The sequence below is a fragment of the Condylura cristata genome, unplaced genomic scaffold (assembly GCF_000260355.1).
Source record: "Condylura cristata isolate star-nosed mole 26May11 unplaced genomic scaffold, ConCri1.0 scaffold00008, whole genome shotgun sequence".
NCBI classification, from domain to species: domain Eukaryota; kingdom Metazoa; phylum Chordata; class Mammalia; order Eulipotyphla; family Talpidae; genus Condylura; species Condylura cristata.
In genome coordinates this window covers 22,644,546-22,663,654 of record NW_004567109.1, presented here as the reverse complement: position 1 = coordinate 22,663,654, position 19,109 = coordinate 22,644,546, and the positions used below count along the sequence as shown (strand labels likewise).

General features: G+C 44.6%; 1 protein-coding gene across 2 annotated transcripts in view; it reads right to left on the bottom strand.

The window, feature by feature from the left end:
• Positions 1-2: 2 nt before the first annotated feature.
• The window catches only part of RIMKLA (ribosomal modification protein rimK-like family member A), a 29,982-nt gene continuing 10,875 nt past the window's right edge, over positions 3-19,109 (bottom strand). The window contains exons 2-6 of one of the 2 annotated variants that reach the window (XR_001145248.1): positions 15,868-16,098; positions 13,978-14,064; positions 10,952-11,155; positions 6,543-8,625; positions 3-683 (exon numbers count right to left, since the gene is read on the bottom strand). Coding sequence is in view for 1 of the 2 variants with exons in the window: in XM_004678867.2 (XP_004678924.1) it covers positions 8,135-8,625; positions 10,952-11,155; positions 13,978-14,064; positions 15,868-16,098 (1,013 nt within the window). In the remaining variant the exon portion in view is untranslated. Of the gene's footprint in view, positions 684-5,131; positions 8,626-10,951; positions 11,156-13,977; positions 14,065-15,867; positions 16,099-19,109 lie in introns of those variants that run through there. The other variant, XM_004678867.2, reaches the window with a different exon arrangement.

Here is a 19,109-nt window from a genome sequence, read left to right as displayed (position 1 = left end):
AAAAAAGAGATGTACACCATAGAGAAAAGCCATGGTGTATGGGATTTATGTTAAAATGCTTAAGGAAAAGACACAGATTGATGCAGGGAAAAGGATTTTTGATCATTTGAAATCTGGGGAGTTCAGTTAAATAGCCTCTCTACTTACTTTTGTGTAATTTGAAGATTTTCATATATCAAACAAAACACCAAATGTAGGTCACTTTGCCGTGTTTGGAATGAGGACACTCAACAGTAACAGTATCATACCTGCTGTCTCTCCTGACTCCAACAGCCCATCAAGCATTACCCCCTTTCCCTCTGGCCTCAAACTGGGTTCCCTGACTCTCACAAGTTGACAGTTTGAGTTCAAGGGTCCAGGCCTGGTCCTGAGTAAAGTTCCCAAAATTCCCACCACTGTTTGTCCCAGGAAGCCTTTTGAAGCATCCTTCAACCCCGGTGGCTCAGCCTGTCCTGTCAGAGTTGTTTTGGGGGGTAGACAGATTCTTTTGGTCCCCTGGGACTCTTACCAGTCATTCTTAACGGATTTCAGCACTCACTTGCTATTTGAATCTTAATTCAAATGTCAGTCCTGGAGAGCTCACTGAGCAGGCCCATGACAAACTCATACCATCTGCATTAGTATTTCCTCCATCATCTTGACAGTTGGGAGTTGGCGCTATTACAATTCAGACGACACTCTGCCTTTGAAAGGAAAATTATGGTTTTTCAGAATGCAGCTGGTGTGCAAGTGAATAGGATGAAGTTTCTATGAAGCTTTCCCCTCATTTATCATCTGAAAACAATAAAATGTAGATTCAGCATGTGATTCCCACTTAAAAGAACTACCAAAAGGCACAGCATTTTTGGAGACAAAGGCGAAGAGAGCATTCTGTTCCACAGTAATAATTTTAATGAAAAGTAAAACCAGCAAAACAATCATTTATAAATGATTTCTCCTCTGTTGGAGGAGTTAACGTAGTTATTGCTGTGTAAACCACTTGGAAAAGGAGCTCTCTTAGCATCTAGTTAAGCCATTCCTTACAACACATTTTCAGTTTACCAGTTAGGTGGCAAAATCTATTGTTCACTTTCCTGGGGAGAACTGACCTGAAATAGAACCCACATGTGAGTTAGAACCTCATAAATCACTCTTTAAGTTATGGAGCAAATAAAACATTTTTCAAATATGAAAAGCAGGTGAGACAGAACAAGCTGCGAAGCAATGTCTTCAGGTAGTTTTTCATCTCAAGTCATTCTGCACATTATACCAGGACACTTGCTTCAGAGCAATGGGAACAATTCCTATTCCCTCCCTGGAATTGAGACTTCTAATGCTTATTTGTATCACTTTATTGGTCACCCAGTGGCAGTGGTGTGCTGATAAATGTTTAGCCACCAGCACTCTGGAGGACAAAAAGTTGCCATGTAATGCTTGCTCAGCTCTGTGGGCTGGACACAACCTCTGTGGCTGATACTGAGCTACTGCTGTGATGTCACTGACAGTGGGGCTGGGATGCACCATTACAGAGTATCTCCGCCTTCAGAGCGCTATGATGTCAGTAACCTCAAGACTATAGACAAGGGGAAAAGACAGTAAGATAAAAGGGAAGTGGTGAGCTTTGAATATCATCTAAGTTTTTAATAAATTGTAATTTTGTATAATTTAAGTTTTTATAATTTAAAAATTTAAGATTTTATAATTTGAGTTTTAATGACTGTGCTTTTTGACAACCAGTGCACAAAATTCTTGAAATTATAACCATCATTTCTGGCTGGCTCCAGCATGGTGCTGCAGCTCTGGGGACTCTAAGGTGGGGCCAAATGGAGCAGCCGCCTGCTTAGTTCTGCCGTTACAAAGACCTTTATTATCTTTGTGCAGAGGGACGAAAAAACCCAGCTCGCTCCGTATAGGAGATCACCATTCCTTCTAAGTGAGAGATTCTGGGAGTTCCCACTCAAATTCCATCAAGGCCCAGGACAGCAGAGTTTTACGCTTTATTGGCTACTTCCATCTGATCTCAGGGCTGTCATCCCTGCCAAGTCCAGATGGTGCTGTCGGACTATCAGTTCCCAGCACAACCCCCAGGCTTTCCACACTCCCCTCACCCTCTGTTTGACAGATTTAATTCAAGTTCCTGGCACTACCTCCTCCCATTTGATTCAAGGCCAGCATGCTTAATATAGGAAGAGCCAAAAAGAAAAAGAAAAAAAACAAAACAGGTGCTAAATCATCCAAGGTCAGGCTACTCATCAGCTTCTGTAGCCTCCTGGTTGTCTGTCTGAGGCAGCCTTTCTTCCAGGACTTTTCTAAGCCAAATACACCCCCTATAGCTCACAGTATAGTGTCACAGAATTTCAAGGATGGATGGGGCCTTCCAATCATCAAGGCCCAAACCACAGCATGTTCGAACAGCTCCCAGCTTCCTCCCCAACCCCCTCCTGCCTCAGCCCCAGCATCTCTTTTCCCAGCTGTAAAGCTGCTGTCTGCTGGCTTTTATCCCTTGGCACTGAGCCATAGTAGTGGGCAGGAGGCGTCTGTGATTGCTGACAGTGGAGGAGGTAGGAGGGAAGGAGCCTAGTAAAGACAGGCCCGTGGTAAAGTGCTTCACGTGCAAGATTGTGTTTATGGGTCACATTTATAGGTGATAAAAGAAGTTTAGCAAGATTAAGTGACTTTCCCTAGGTCACACCAGCTATACATTTTCAAGTCAGGATTTGAATCAGCTCTGTCTAGCTCAAACTGGCACCATTTACATTAGCCCGTGTTGCATTCCAAAGGCGTGAGGACCCCGCAGCTCAGCTCGTAGTGAATGCGGTGGCTGGGATGCCTGGCTCCCATAGTGGGAATGCAAAACATGGCATACTATGACATGGCAGCTCTTCTTGAGGAGGGAGCCATTTTTGTTTAGGAAAATGCCTTTAATAAGCCACTTTTAATAAGTGATCGGAGGTAAAATCTTACAGGGTGTTGGCAGGAATCAGATTAAGAAATGGAATGATTATGCTTCTGTACATGAAAACACAAATGGGTTTGCTGTCCTAAGAAGGGAGCTAGGTGCCAGGTGGGGTGGAAGGTGGGCGGATTCCTCTGGAGTGCATCAGGGCATTTAATGAATGGAGATGGCAAGTCTGCATCGCTACAATGTCTTGTTTCCTCCTACATCACGGAAACACAAGTAGACTGACTCATTTGAATTTTGGTGTGTGTGGAAATGGGGGAGAAACTGAGCTTCATGTCTCAGCTGATGCAGAGCAGGAAGGAGACACCACTGCTGCTTAAAATGAGGTAGCAGCAGTCCAGAGTCAGCAGTAACTGCAAAGCTGCAAGTCCTTCAGAAAGCAGAGATCCAAAGGCTCAGAACGACAGCCCAGAGTTACCAGACTGTTCTGGATCTCAGAGGGCGGGACGCCCAGCTGACATGGGCTACATACAGCAGGGGAGAGGAGCCAGGGGCTGGCTGCCGGGGCAGCTTCTGGCTTTGTGGAAGACAGTAACTACAACATGGGCAGTCAGGACCCCTAAGGTGCTCCGACAGAGCAAGTTTGTGGTCTTTAAGTTCTCGGCTTTCACAGAAACCCACTGAAGGCTTTGGAAACCCAAAACATTCCAAATGGGGTTACATCAGCTGAATGGGGTGAAGGACGGCTTCAGTCAGTTTGGCAGAGACCTTCTCCCTCACATCACTGGTAGTGTGGAAGGTGAGGCTAAATGGGCTTGGCTGGTGGAAAAACAGCATAGGTCATGAGCTGGCTAGCATGCTGGAAATCTTATAATGCCTTGGGGTTCTCAACTGCATCCAAGTCGATCCAGAACAAGAGAACCAGGGGAATGGCCAGAGGGTGCTCCAGGAGGGCAGTTACTGCACAGGAGAGTCCAGTGTGCCCCCTGGATGGACAGTCAGATTGCCTGCTGCCCCCCACTTGCAGCTCACTAGCTCAGTGACTGCAGCCCTGGGATTCTGATCCCCCAGGGGGGACTGAACTGATCTCCAAGGTGATTCTCTTCCTATGGCATCAAGTCTGGCTCCATACCTGACTTTCTGAGTGTTGCCTCCGAGCCCCTGTGAACATTATATGGCAGAGTAAGACTCCAGAGTGTGGGGGGTGCCAGCCCAGGGCCTAGGACAATGCCACATGTTGACATGGAGCCAAACCTGGAGAAGGACATGGCAAGGCTTGAAGGAGCAAAGTTTTCATACACAGCTAAGTGAATGTTAGGGAGAGCTGCAAGTGTCACCACAAGCTTGGAATGAGAGCTTAATACAGTTTTACGCAAAGAAGAAAACAGTCTATTCCTAAAGTGGGTAGTCTTCCAGGTCAAAACATTTCAGAGTATTCTTGAGTCTCAGAGGCAGTCAAAAATAGCACCAGACTCTCCATAGGCAATGGAACCAGATCCAAGAACCTACCTCCTGGGACAGTGGCAGTTGTGGCTGCTGTCAGGGTTTGTCCCTAAAGGTCTGCATAGCCTGACAGCAAGTAGAAGCCTCACCCCCAGGTGCAAAAACGTTTCAGGTTGAAATGCCCCGTTTACTGCCTCTGCCGTCACTCTCCGACATGGCTCCTTCAGCCCACATTGGAGGGCTGTGGCTCCAGGCTTGTCTACACATGGCGGCAAGGTCCATTAATTTCTGGGAGGGCTGGCTGTTACTAGGGTGATTCTGAAACACCTAGTCAGCAGCTTCCTCTTCCTCTGATTTACATTCAGAGTGTTCTCATCAGGACTCAAAGGAGGAGGCTTCCTGCTTTCCTGCTTCCTTCCATAGAGGTGAGGTGATTGGAAATACAGACACCTCATTATCTTCACTGAGAACCGTTTCAAAGCCCCCCTACCCCTAAACAATACATATTCATGTTTCTGTCATTAAAACCCACAGAAGAGTCATTTCCTTCTCCTTCACTAGAATCCCCCATTTCTTATTTCTCCCACTGAAACTTCTCAGTCACAAAATCACCCCAGACCTTTCTCTTTCCTCCTCACTGGCTCCCTCGCTGTCATGGACCTCCCTCTTAGCTGGGCCCAGAGAGCCTGCAATCCTGACACTAATAGCTTATAATCCACTTACATTGTTTATCAGATCTTAATAGCCCAAAATCCACATTCTGATAACCCCAAGCCCCTCAGCAATCAGACAGAGAGCATGAAGACATTTTCCCAAGTGCAGAACCGTATATATTCTGAGTGACTGAACTACTGGCATTCAAGTGTTGACCAGTTTCAAGATGCTACTACCAGAGAATGGGAAGACCATACACAGACACTGCAATTCATATTACATAGGAAGACTGCTAATTGGTATTTAGGTTCAAGAGATTCAGATTATATATGATACATCTACAGGCTGTCTGAAAACACTAAAAGCCTTGCTCCTTTCTGGCTGTCAGGCTCCTGAGAAGCTGCATCCTTTGTCAGGGTTCCTCCTACTGTTTAGTGTGATAATACCAAGATTTCATGGCCTCTTAACTCCCTCAGGGGGAGTGGTGTGATAATAATTTATTATAAAATCCTTCCCACATATTGCACTCTCATTAATTCAACTCTGGCCTCAGATCACCCCCAAGAATTACCTCTAGAATAGGCACTGTCTCTGAAGGATGGAGAAATGGAGGCCAAGTCCACCTGATTAATTGCACAAGGTCCATAGCTATTAATGGGGATAGTCAGAACTGTTATCTGGCTCTGTGCCCCATGTTCCTCCCAGCAGGCTTTGGGGGCAGCTGTGACAAGTGTGGTCCAGCCACCTGGCTGGGGCTCACTGGGCTCACAGCCAGTATGAGAAATCTTGGAGGGGGGCTATGCTCCAGCTGTGACCCAGCTTTCTCTGCTTCTAGACAGGGCTAGGTTCCAAGTGCTGATGCCAATGACTACAGATGTCAGGAACAGCTGGAAATTGGATCCCCCTTGATGGATCTGGAAAGCACCCAGAGCTGCTCTGCTCAGGATGGGGCCCCCCAGCATCCTTTTAGATAAAGTGGGGGAGAATGGGCTTCCACTAAACAGTGGGAGTGAAGGCAGCCTCCAGATGTTATCGCTTGGTTCAGATGCTTATGTAGAAAGCATTTGGCCAATCCCAGAGAGAACAGACCTAGAACTATCCTCCTCCTCAATCTCTCCTGAGTGGTAAAAGTAAGGTACATATCTTACCTTATATAAAGGTGAAGGTGAATTATTTTTCAATGGTACAAGCCACATGACCAGAGCTACAGCTTAGTAGCATGCACTCTGTGATGGACTGTGTAGTGTGACATCTGCATTACACAGTGCTGGATATTTTCCAGTTGTACAACTGTTACTTGGTGAGATCTGATTTTAGCCACAATATTTTAAAAGCCAATTACCTATTTAAATATGTGGTGAAAAGTGTAAGAGTTTGCCTTTACATACATTTTACACTTATGGCAGAGTAAATACAGGAATTTACATACCCAGCATGGGTGTTGCTACCCTCAAAGCACTTACCTGAACTAGTGACCTAGTTCAGTGAAATCAACCTCACTAAGAATATTTCTTTTCTTTTTTTTTTCACTAAGAATATTTCTATACCCTCCCTGGAAACTCACCTGTGATCTTCCTCAGTGTTGGTAAGTCTTTGTCTTTCTTAGTGAGGCTTAGGTTTTGAGGAATGATTTTTTTTTTTTTAACAGTCCAACAGCTCTAGAAAATAAGTCTGATAAGTACAATGGGTGATGGAGCTTGGGACCACCTCTGGGGAGAGGTGATATAAGTAACAAGATCTGCATATGAGGTTTGAGGCCTCTTTTCTTGCATGGCTTCGAAGGTAACTCCAATGAGGAATTCTAAATGTTCTTAGCATATGCAAAATCACAGCTCCAGAATACAGTCTCCCAAAGAAGTAACTCTGGTTATGCTAACTCTTGAGTGCATATGTTTTAGTGTATTTGGTTAAAAAAGGAGCTTTGCTCATTTTCCAGTCCTATTTCATATCAGCAGAAATGGAACACGCCATACATGAATCTCCCAGGGAGAGGATCATCATCTACTACTCAAAGAGTTAAAATGAAAAGCACTTGGAGTCATGTCTACAGTATCCCCCTCCCAAAGTGCAATGAGTCATTCCTGATACCTGAGTCTCCCCAGTTTGGAAAAGTGGGTAAGGACAGGTCTCTGGAACCTGGATAAGACTAGAATATCAAGGGGACTGGAGTGTTTCCAATGGCTCTATCTACCCAACAGGCCATGACAGCAACTTAATCCAGGAAAACCTCTTACATATAAACAGTACACAAGTTTCAGTAAAGGAGGTGAGAAGAGGATCTTTCCCAGTAGCTTTCTATGATAAATACCCACTAGATTCTAGATGACAAGTGAACAGAGTCCATCGAAAAGAAAGTTCATGGTGTTCTATTCTAATGCACGCTTAAGAAAGTGTGTGGCCACCAGCTCACTGAAGTACGTTTTCAGCTGAGGCCGAAGGCAGCAAAGGTACAAGAGGCTGCTGGGCTGGCATTGGTGAGGCAGGGTCGAGACATTTGAAGTGGCAAAGCCATTTGTAGAAAGCCCCAGTTACAGAGCGGATGTTTGCCAAACAGGAACTCAAGGGATGTTCAATCTCACTTTCTACAAAGTGCTTCACTGACAACGCTAATGAGGAAGCTCCCTAAACACCGGATCCTGAGTGTCAGAGAAATATGGTCCAGACGGTGACTGATGAGGAGCAGAGAGGGGTCCTCTCGCAGTGTTTGAGTGCATTCTCCAAGCATCACACACACACATTTAAATGACGTGCACATAACTGCTGGCAGGTTCCACATCCTGGGCACACGCCTGTGTCCCGTGGTTAGGGTCCTGTTTCCAGGAGCCCTTCTGAGTTAATGGGCTCTACAGAGCACAGTGAGAAGCAACAGCAGAGTCAAAGCCTTCAAGTCGTCCATGGTAGCTGAGTGCTCGGAGCAGACACTGGTCTCAAATGGTTCAGTCGGGATGTTGCTCTTGGCGAGTATTTTTATCGTAGTCTTTGTAAAACTCACAAAGCGAAGCTGTTTGCTTAAATCATCGTTAGAAAGACGGTGGAGTGCCCAGATGGGATTTCTAGTTTCTGTGCAAATGAGATCACATTAGTCCAGATTTTATTCACTCAAAACTACTAGGGAAGCAGTAGGATTTGGTTTCAATGCTGCCAGAAAGCAGGAATTCACTTAAGTTTTAATTCCGAAGCTATCCTATTGTTAATGTTGTAGCTGGGTTCAGGCAGCATGGGGGGTGGGACCCCCCTCATGCCTGCCGAGGAATCCCGCATCTCTCCCAGTTCAAGCTCACTCTCACTAGAGGTAGACCCACTGTTGATGGCGTAGACATTCTCAGTGACTCCCTGAGCTGAAGCGCAGCCGTCTGGCTCCTTCTTCTCCCTGGGGCTAGACAGCCCTGGGAGGAGGGCCATCTTCCCAGTCTGCCGACTTGGCAGCAAGGACATAGTGTAGTCTGCAATGACCCCGCCCACGTCTAAGTTGCACGCCTGGTCGAAGGCCAGGAACCCGACGTTGGCATTTGCCTCACACACCACAAAGGAGCCATCGTCCATGATGAGGAGGTCGATGCCACAGAAGTCCATGCCCAGGATGTTGGACACCTGTACAGCCAGTTGCTTACCCTGTTCAGTCAGGGGGCACATGACGCCCACACCGCCTGTGGGGAAGCGCAGTGATGTCAGACACTCACTAAGGAATACGCGGCCTTCAGGGGAGGATGGGGGTGCTCAGGAGGATTACTCCCAGAGGGTCTGGGTGGAAGTCAGCCTACCCTTTGGGGAAACAACATGGTCATTTCTTTATTCTGGAGTTTTAAAAGTATTTCTAACCTCTGACCCCCGTCATCCCACATTGAGGAATCATCTTAAGTATCAAAATGTGTTGATAGCCGCTATTGGAAATACTGAAAATCACTGCGCCTGGAAAGCCATAGGTACTGAGTCATACCTGTCTATGAAAAAAGAACATGTTAGAACCTGAATATCTCAAAATTGAGGAAAAGAGAGCGTTTTTACAACCATTAATAATAATGCTCATAGATTTTGATCTGATGGGAAAATACTTAGACGGATCATAACTATGACCATACCTATGCAAAAAAACACGGTCAGCACTATGACCATACCTATGCAAAAAAGCACGGTCAGAAAAAAGGATCAGGAAGAATGAAACCAAACTGCCAATACCAGCTATGTCTAAATGGTGGGATTAATAGTTAAATTTTTTTATTTGACTTTGTCATATTTTCTAAATATTTTTACCTTCCACTCCTTTCTTCCCCCCCTTCATTTCTTTTACAATTAAAAAAAAAACAAAAACAAAATTGCGCCATCCCTGGTGGTACAATGGGTTAAATGAAGTGCAGCACTGCAAGTGAGCTGCAGCCACTTCGGTGCGAGTTCCATCCCCACCCAGGAGGTGACCACATGGCTCCGCAGACCTCTCCTGGCCTGCCCGCTGCTCCCCTCAGCAGTGTACTTCATCTATCTGCCTGTTCTGCTCCCCACTCTGTTTCTGGTGAATCCTCTCACCGCCCCTGCACCTCTGGCTTGTACCCCAGTTCTGTATGCATAAATAAATAAATCTTTAAAAAATATATCTAATATATATATATATCTTTAAAAATCTTTAATATATATATATAATTTTTAAAGAAGATGGAGAGTTCTGTGAGACAAAATTTTGCACCAGGGGCAGAGCATCTGAAAGCCCTTGTGAGAAAGTTAAGACAGGGCCCCCTGGTGTCACAAGGGGTTAAGTCTCAACACTATCTAGCTATGAGTTTGACCCCTGACCAAGGAGCTGATCCACATGGCACAGCAGCCCTCTCTGTCTTGTCCACTGTTCCCTTAGCAATATTTCAGCAGATCTGCCTGCTCTGATCCCAGATCTACTCTGTTGAATCCTCTTATCCCTGTACCTCTGACCTGTACCCCAGTTCTTGTGTGCATAAATAAATAAAAATAAATCTTTTTTAAAAAGAAAGAAAGGTAAGATCTTATTTGTCTCTTTTTGTCTCCTTTAACTAGTGGTCTCTAGTTAAAGAAGGGTTTCTGTGAGGTGACTAAAGCGGACACAGTAATGATGCATGAAGTCCAAAATGGAGTGCTGAAATGAGGGACATGTGAGGTACAGCTGCTCTGTCAGTTTTGCCCTGTTGGCCTGTCCACCACTGTGTCACGGGACCTTATCTGCCTGTGCGTGTCCTCTCCGCCACTGGACTACAAGCTACCAGAAGGCAAGGATTCTCAGTTGCTAAACTCCCAAAATCAATAATAGAAACTGCTCACAGAAACCGCTCAATCAGTCTTAATGAAAAGTGAAATCACTCTCTCAGCCTCTATATTAGTCACTAGAGTTGGGACATTATGTGACGATTATGGAAATAACTGTAGTTTTATTTATTTATTTATTTATTGACTAGAAGAATTGGAGTATAGCTAGAGGTATGTGTTGTTGGGGGGCGGGGGGGGGATTAACACCTAGATCACTGGGGAAACCCCTGCAGGAGTTTCTTTTTTAAAATATACAAACAACGTTCTATGATGGGTACAGGAATTTACATCCCTTGTGAAACCTTTCTATTCACAATGTAAAACAGGCTTGATCCACAGGTTTAAGCAGTGGGGTTACATATTTGATTCAAAAATAAACTGCAGCTTCCTAATAAATACATATAAGAAATAATGCAATTTTTAATCATAATGTAAAAGCCGAATATGCTCTGCCTCCTGCCATTGCCTTAACTCACCCTCATTATTTCACGCCTGAGCTATTGTTACAGGCTCCAAATTCACCTGCTTTCCTCTCCCTAGGAAGGGCTTGATTCTAATTCTTATCTGTGGCTCTGGTGTCCAGCAGAAGGCCTGAGAAGTCAGGAGAGAGTGGCGTGTATTTTCTGAACGGGTCTAAACATGCAAACGGAAAGCCCTGGCCCCCGCTGGTGACTCCCGAGCCCACTGGCAGCTTCCTTCCCCCCTTACCCAGAGAGCAGTTGCTCTGCATCCGCCCGTCGGTGGAACAGCGGAGCATGGAGCCAATCACCTGGCCCCCTACCACCACCACCCGGATGTCCTTTCCATGGGATTCCTTCACATACTTCTGGAACAGATAGGGCACATCATGGCGGATCAGATGGCAGATGTCTGAGAGGTGATGTTTATCTCTTGCAAGAAAAACAGCCTTTCCTTTAAGAAGATGAAAAACAAGAATAGTCGTTACAGAGGTCACTGAACCCTGACCTTGTCCTCCCAGCTCCCTGTCCAGGGCAGTTCTTGACTCTTCCTGAACTTGCCCCATGTTGACCCTTCTATTTCTTTTAGATTCATGCTTCTTTCAAATGGCCATTGAATCTTATTTTCTCTTGGTTTTACTCTTTAAGGTTACTCTTTATAACATCAACCTTCTCCCTCCACCACCACTCTTTTTTCCAAAATTACGTAGTACTGTACTGAAGAAACTGAGAAGGGGGTAAAAGTAGAACCCTAAAGATGTAGTCAGTTTAGTTCCAGAAACAGTATTTCCTGTCACCCAAGGCCCAAATCCAACTCATGTTTTCTAATTCCCCAAACCTCAGTCTGGGCTTGATAGACAAAGTAGGTGTCAATCAATATTTCCAGGACATAATTAATTGAACATGCTTTAGAGGAATCTCAAGTCTAGATGGAAAGAGACCAAAAAAAAAAAAAAAAAAAAAAAAAGGTAAGCACAGCACAGCATGATGTGGTGCAGAGAGGTCTGTGCAAAATACCATGGGCCTTCTAAGAGCGAGTGGCTGACACACATTCTTCCTCCTCTAGCCAAAGAGAGAACATACCGTTTTGGTGTAATGATTAATTCCAAAAGGAATGATTTACACTTCCATTGATCTCAGGGGAAAACAGTCCTTCTTGACTCCAAATTATTTCCTGCTTGAATCATCTATACTTCTGTAATTATTTAACACCTGCTGGCACATTTTCAGATCAACTAACAAATCAGAGCAGACGGCTCTGCAAATGCCCTGGGCATGCCTGATCTGAGCATTCTTGTTAGCAAGTAAGGAACAAAGAGCTGGTTTTCCTAGATTTATGTCATGAACTTAAAAGGAGACCCTTGTGAAATCTTAATGAGAAGAGTGGTGGGGACCAGCTCTAAAGGTGCTCAAGTGTAATCTCCAAAACATATCTCAATCACTGGCTGTTTGGCACCAGGAAATCTTGCATCTAGCAAAAGCTGGCTGAGATTCAGCGATAGGTAATGGGAGTTCTCTGGATATTAGGGAGTATTTTCAGCAGAGATGGAAACAAGAAATAGGGATTTGCATGCTGAAATAAAAATTCTTGCCTGCAGTTAATAAAGGGGCTAGAGTTTAAAGGCAAGGGGGTGAAAAGGGTGGCAGAAGAAAGGCACTAGGATTAGTTAATCATCTACCATGTGTCAGGATCCCAGCCCCTTTTTAATTCCATTTACACTTCATACTAGTCCTGTGACGCCACTAGAACAAAGTCAGTTATTTCTGTCTCACAGAGAAGGAAAATGAGTTGACAAGATGAATAACGTTCCCAAAGGCGCAGCCTCGGTCACACTACTAGCTTTTTTAGAATTATCTTCATGTAGGTGAGTCTAACTTAACTGCTATAATTTTATTTCTTACCCCATTTTTCCATACCATTTACTTAACCATGAACAGTCTGAAAATGAAATAAAAATGTAATTCCATTTATAATAGCATGAAAAGGGATACATTTAACCAAAGGACTACAAGACTTAGAGGCTGAAAACTCCAAAACATTTCTGAAAGAACTTAGACATCTAAATAAACAGAAAGATAGCCCATGTTCAGGGAACTCAAAACTTAATATTATATTGTGCATGGTAATACTACTCAAATTGATGGACCAATTCAATGCAATCTCATCCAAAAGTCTGATTTCCTTTTTTGCAGTAATTGAAAGGAACCATGAAGGTTCCCACATAACTAACAATTGTCAAAAAGGACAAAGCTGGAGGACTCACTTCCTAACTTTAAAAAGTATCACAGTTGCAGTAATCAAAGAAAATATGACTTGGCATAAAGATAACAGAGAGAGCAATGCAACAGAATGGAGAACCCAGAAATAAATCCTCACTCATATGGTTAATTCATTTTTAACAAGAGTGCCCAGAGATTTCAATGGGAAAGAAGAGTCTCTTCCAATATGACTGGGGAAACTGAGTATCCACATGCACAAGACTGAAGTTTGACATAGGAGTTCTCACAGAGACAGGTGGGCAGGACCTGCTTCCCGCCCTGAGCAGCTCACCATCTTTAGGAGGACAGGCATAGCATCCTGAACTTTTCTTAAACTATAGCACAGTGCTGGAGGCATGGACAAAGGGCTGTAGAAACACAAAGGGAACAACTGCTAACTAGAAGAGAGGAAGACAGGCCAGGGACATGGAGAGGGGGAAATGACATCTGGAACTGGCCTTTACAGACAGGCAGGAAGACATCCACTGGCGAGCAGAGCAAGCTGACACTCTCAGCAAAGCAGCAGAAGCTGGAAGAGAGGAAAATACCTGGCTTGGCTGGTAAAGGCGAAATTGTCCAGAATAGATGAGGGAGGGTCCCCATGGCCAGGGAATGCTGCAAAGGTGTTGAGGCTGTTCGTGCAGGGCCTTCTGTGCCATAATGAGGAAGATGGAATTTGTATATTGTAGGCCACATGGGTTCTGGGCAATGTTTTTCAAGCAAGAGAGTGACAGAATAGATGTAGGTTTCAGAAAAACTTCCCCGAAAAGAATAGAGGGGTACTGGCAATGGAGTTGGGGATGGGGTCAGAACCCAGTCAGGAACCAGCTGCCACAGTCCAGGGAAGAGGTGTGAGGGGTCTGACAAAAGCAGAGAGGAGAGAAAGGGATAGAGCCATATGGTAGGCTCCCGAAAGGGGAGCTGCATTTCTCCATGTGTTGCTCCTGCTGTGCCCGGCCAGGTTACAGGCCAGGCAGAGCTGCAGCCCTAATGGAAGCCAGGAAGAGCAGTACTGACCCCGGTGTCCTCGGGTGCTCTTCACCACCACCGGGTAGCCCAGGGGCTCGGCTTCATCAATCATTTTTGAAAAGTCTTCATGCCCACCTGTGGAGGAAAGGGGACAGTCAGTGAAGGTAAAGCTGATGCTCGGGAGTGACCTGCAGTGACCCCGTGGGCATTCTGTCCAGGCCTCCTGTCTGTGATGACAGTAATTCGAATCTGACAGACATGCACTGTGGACCTGTAACACAAAAGTGATTATGATAAGGAAATCAACATTTATCAAATACTTTTATGTAGGAAGGGCTTTCTATGCTCTAGAATTCATGCAATCCTACAGATTACACAGAAGCTGAGAGATAGTACTTGGGCGTTATTTTAAGCCACTGTTTTTAGTAGTTTGTTACGCACCAACAGGCACCCCAATTTTGCAGGAAGCAAGCCTGGTGACTGGGAAGCCTGAATTGGCCACACTATATTTCTTTAAGCCTTGATTCAAAATGTGAGTAATAATGTGTATTAAAATCTTTTTTAGAGTTTCTTACAAACTTTCTTGATTTCCCACCTATTTGCATTTTAGAGGAGTCAATATTCTGCCAAACACAGGCAGTATTGTGGCTCATCAATTTCTGCAAAGCAAACTATTCTCCGGGATCTTAGTAAGACCTGCCTCATTCACAACGGGGCTTTACCTAGTCCCTAAATGTCCCCAAGGGCATTTCTCTTGAACTCTTTATTTTTTATAGTAGTAAAGTATGCTTAACATTAAAGTTACCATTTGAGGTATCCAGCTCAGCCTCCCTTTGTTCCACATATTCTCTCTGAGTAATCGCAACCATTCTTATGACTTCTCTTAATGAAACAAGTTTCCAACCCACTCCCTTGCTTTGCACTGTCTGTTGGGGATGCCAGTGTCATTTACTCACTGCCTATTGAGTATTTTTACTTGCATATTCTATAGACACTTCAAACCGAACATGTCCCAAACTTAAATCATGCTTCCCCAACAAGCCCTCATTCTTCTTGTCTGTGTCTAGTTTCAGTGACTCTTGCTTTCACATCAGGTTGCCCAGACCAGAAACCACAGTCATTCTTGATGCCCCTCCATACCCCTCATAACCAATCAATCATCAGGTCCAGTTATTTCTACCTCCTTCACATTTCCTGAAGCTGTTCACTTATACTCATTCTTACTATGACCACCTCTGTCTAGACCATCATTGCTCACTTGGATTATTTAAAAAGCTTATCATTAGGTATCTGGTCTCCACTTTGCCCCTATCCAAATCCTCCATAATGTAGCCTAAAGATAATGTGAACTCTCATCAGACCACGCCTTGCTTAAATGCCTCCATAACTCCCTGTTAGTCTCAGTGTTGACCTTCATCTCCGTCATATGTTGTCTCATGGGCCTTTCTCATCTCCCGAGCCTTATACCTCAACTTCCTTATGATCTATAAATCTTATGTCTCTCCCTTATGATCTATAAATCACTTGCAACACCACCAAGCGGACAAGTTCTCCCTTGCTTCGAGGTCTTTCTATATTCCACTCATTGCTTCCACTACTTCCCAGACACCCTTGCTTTGGCTGGATACCTTCAGCTTCATTTAGTTAGTATCTCTTTCAGGAAATCTTCCTCACTGGGAGCCCACCTGTGCATCCCCACAAGCCCTTGCACTGAGTCTTATCACAGCACTTACCGCACTGGCCTGAAATTGCCTGTTTACATCTGTCTGCTACCTCTGATGGACTGAGAAAGTGTTAAGGGCACACCAATATCATCTCAATAAACATGTGTAAAAGAAAAGAAAATCCAAGAGACCCAGTAGGGCTTTTAGGGAGAGAAAGCACAGGGCTGAGGGTGCCTGGAAAAGGACGTTCCTACTCTCTTTCAGGAAGACTTACCATAGGAGAAGGTGTCTGGCATGGGGACTCCATGTCCGGCCAGCTCTTGGAATGTCCAGAATTTGTTGATGCAGTTTAAAATGCTCTGCGGTCGGTTGACCAGGCGGCAACCCAGCTTCTCCAGGTGTCGCAGGACCGTGATGTCGCTGTCTGACTGAACAGAGGGCGTGGGCACCCGCACGAGCACTACATCTGGGAAGGTGGTGAGCGCCTTCTGGTTGAGCTGAAGGCCTGCAACCAAGGGACAAGAGTGAGCTCTGGCCTCTCCGCGGACTGCTCCCACCAGGACAGGCTCTGGCGGTCTCAAGACTGAATGGAGCAGGAAGACAGTCTTGAAGATGGCACTTGGATGTCCTGTTGTAACGAGGGAATCACAGCCAACCTTGTACTCCAAGCAGTGAGCACAGCATGATAATGAGGAGACACAAGAGAATGAACAGAAGGGGGGAAAAGGAGGCAGCATATCAAGAATGATGAATCTTCAGGAGATGATGTAGCCCAGCACCCCCTCCCATGTAGCATCACAGAATGTGGACATGGAGGAGGCTTGAGACCTGGGAAAGAGGAAATAGTGTAGCAACCTTAAGGGATCCCTCCTACTCTTTCATGATTTAACCTTAAACAGTTTATGTGACTAGCTATTCAAATGATTCTGACCAATATAATGAATGCATAATGTCACATAAGCGGAAAGAAACAGGACATAACATAATAAATACAAATTAGGAAGGCTGGGAAGAAATATGCCAACATCTTAACAGTGAGTAATGGGATTCTAGGTGATTTCTTATCTTACTATCTTTTTAACAACAACAGAAACACTTTAAACAATTTAATTCAATAGTAGACAAAACTAGGATGGTTCCATACAGAGAAAGGACCTGAGCGTGTGTCCCACTGGTGAGCTGAGGGATTAGCCTCTGGGGCTGAGTGAAGACTCAGAAGAACAGGATACTATCTTCAAATATCTACAGGGCTTCCATGCAGAAGTATAAGGCTTATCTTCTTTGACCCCAAGGGCTAAGGCTAGCCATAAAAGCACCATTTGTCTATCTATTCAATGCTGTATCCTCAGCACCTAAAACAGTGTTTGCTACAGAATAGGCATTTGCTGTTTGTTGGATTGTACAGAAGCAATAGGGAGATTTATTTATGCCCAACAGAAGGGATACTTTCTACTGCCTTAGGACAGAATAGGCTTGAGCTCATTGGCTACTGGAGAATGTTACAGGAGGAAGACAAGTATCAAGTAAGCTTACAGTGCCAGATAAGTTCAGATAAGTTCGAAGGAACCTGCTTGGTCTCTTTTGACTTCATATCCTCTGGTTTTCATTACTCTGCAGCTACCTGAGCACCTCACATCTGGGGACAGAATGATAGCAACAAGAAATGAGATGGGCAGGGTAATGAGGGGGTGAGTTTAGGGAATTATCTGGCCTACCATAAGGAATTTCTAGAATGTTCTAAGTAAAATTTTTAAAAATAGTTTCAGAATCACCTTAGAAGCTTAACCTAAAGCACCTTCTATCCTAAATAGCCATTTAATTCCAAGAAAACAGAAGGTGCTCATGAAGTTACCATTTATCAGGGGATGAACAACACGACTAATACAAACAAAAATATACATCAATGTTACCTTAATTAAAAAAAAAAAAACTCCAAGCAAAATGAAGAAAACCCTCAAAATATAAAACTACCAAATGAATCTAACTTCCTTTGCCCTGCCACCTCCATTTCTGGAAGACATCTCACCATTTGAAAAACTAATAGGTGTAATCAGTAAAGTAAATTGTTTTTAGTACTTTTGTTGACAGTCAGAACTGGAACATCATCACTCTTGGGGATGATTTATAAAGAGCATTTAGGTTATCTTCACTTTGCCATCAGAAAACAGTATTATTTGTATATGCTTTTCCTTTGCCATTTACAGCTCCCAGGGGAGTATGAAAGGTGGTAGGAAGCAAACCTTGTGTAACACCCTCAAAACCGGTAGGAAAAGAAAGAAAAAAAAAATTCAAGTTGGTGAAAATGGTGAATAAATACAGAACACTCAGGGAAAAAAGCAACAGCCCGGAACATTACATAATGAGATAATATATGCAAGAGTGCTTTGAAAACTATAATTGCTATGCATACATAAGGCACTGACGTTATTACTGCACAGACAATCTACCAAGCAGCATAGGACACTTTATGGTGATTTGTACCACTTGATGAGAAAAATGGCTTTGCAACAAACAGAAAAGTGACCTGGAGAAATGAAAGGCAGCAGAAACGGCTGGCTTGTAAATCCCAACATAAGACTACAGACAAACGTTCTAAATGGGAAGGAAAGAATTCAATCATTTCTGGAATACTGACCACGAGGGGACAGAGACAACTCAGCCTCAACAAGCAGTCACATATACCTACGAAGTCTTACCAGTACTTCATCTCTCTTCTCCAAAGGCAAATCTTTGGGCCTGGCTCATTCCAACTGAAGCCTTTAATAAATGAAGAATGGAATGGGTTAAAGGGGAGCCAAAAAGGCTCTGCCAAGCAATCAGGTGTGGTCTCTGGCTGTGCTGGCTGTCCAGCTGGACAAAGAGGGACACAAGTTTAGAGACACAGCTGCCCAGGGACTTCGCCACTGACACAGACCCAGCGTCTTGCTACAGGCACCTTCACTGGCTTGTCCCTCCCCGCTTTGCAGTCTAAACCTGGTCTAAATCACCTTTTCTAGAAGCAGTGGACTTGAGAGTGGCACTCACATGGCCCAGCGGGAGCAGTAGTTCCACACAGCAGGGTCAAAAACAGCTCAGGTTCAAGGCCGCCCCTTCGCAAAGCTGTCAGCGAATCCTGAGGCCTTTATTCACTTAAGTAACTTCCTGTCCCCACTGACATCTCCTATGAGAAAGAAGCTGACGAACTTAATTCAGGATGGAGCTTAACCAACCATCCCTTTTCCCAGGATCCTTAACGTTTCCACTGCAACCTAAGGGCCTCCAGCCAAGGGGCTGGAGATGATGTGGGGTATGGGGACAGGCAAGGCTCTGCCTGGCTGCCAGTGAGGGAGGAAAGCCCTCAGCAGGAGAGACCCTTGCCCTCAAGTCACAAGGGATTTCATGTGATTACGTTCTCCTGGGCTCCAGGGCATCCCCTGGTCAGGGGGAGCAGAAGAATACAGAGGGAGTTGCTTCTGGGATACTAAGTGTCCAAAACTCCTGCACTGGGCATTGAGATGAGATGTACTGGGCTTTTTT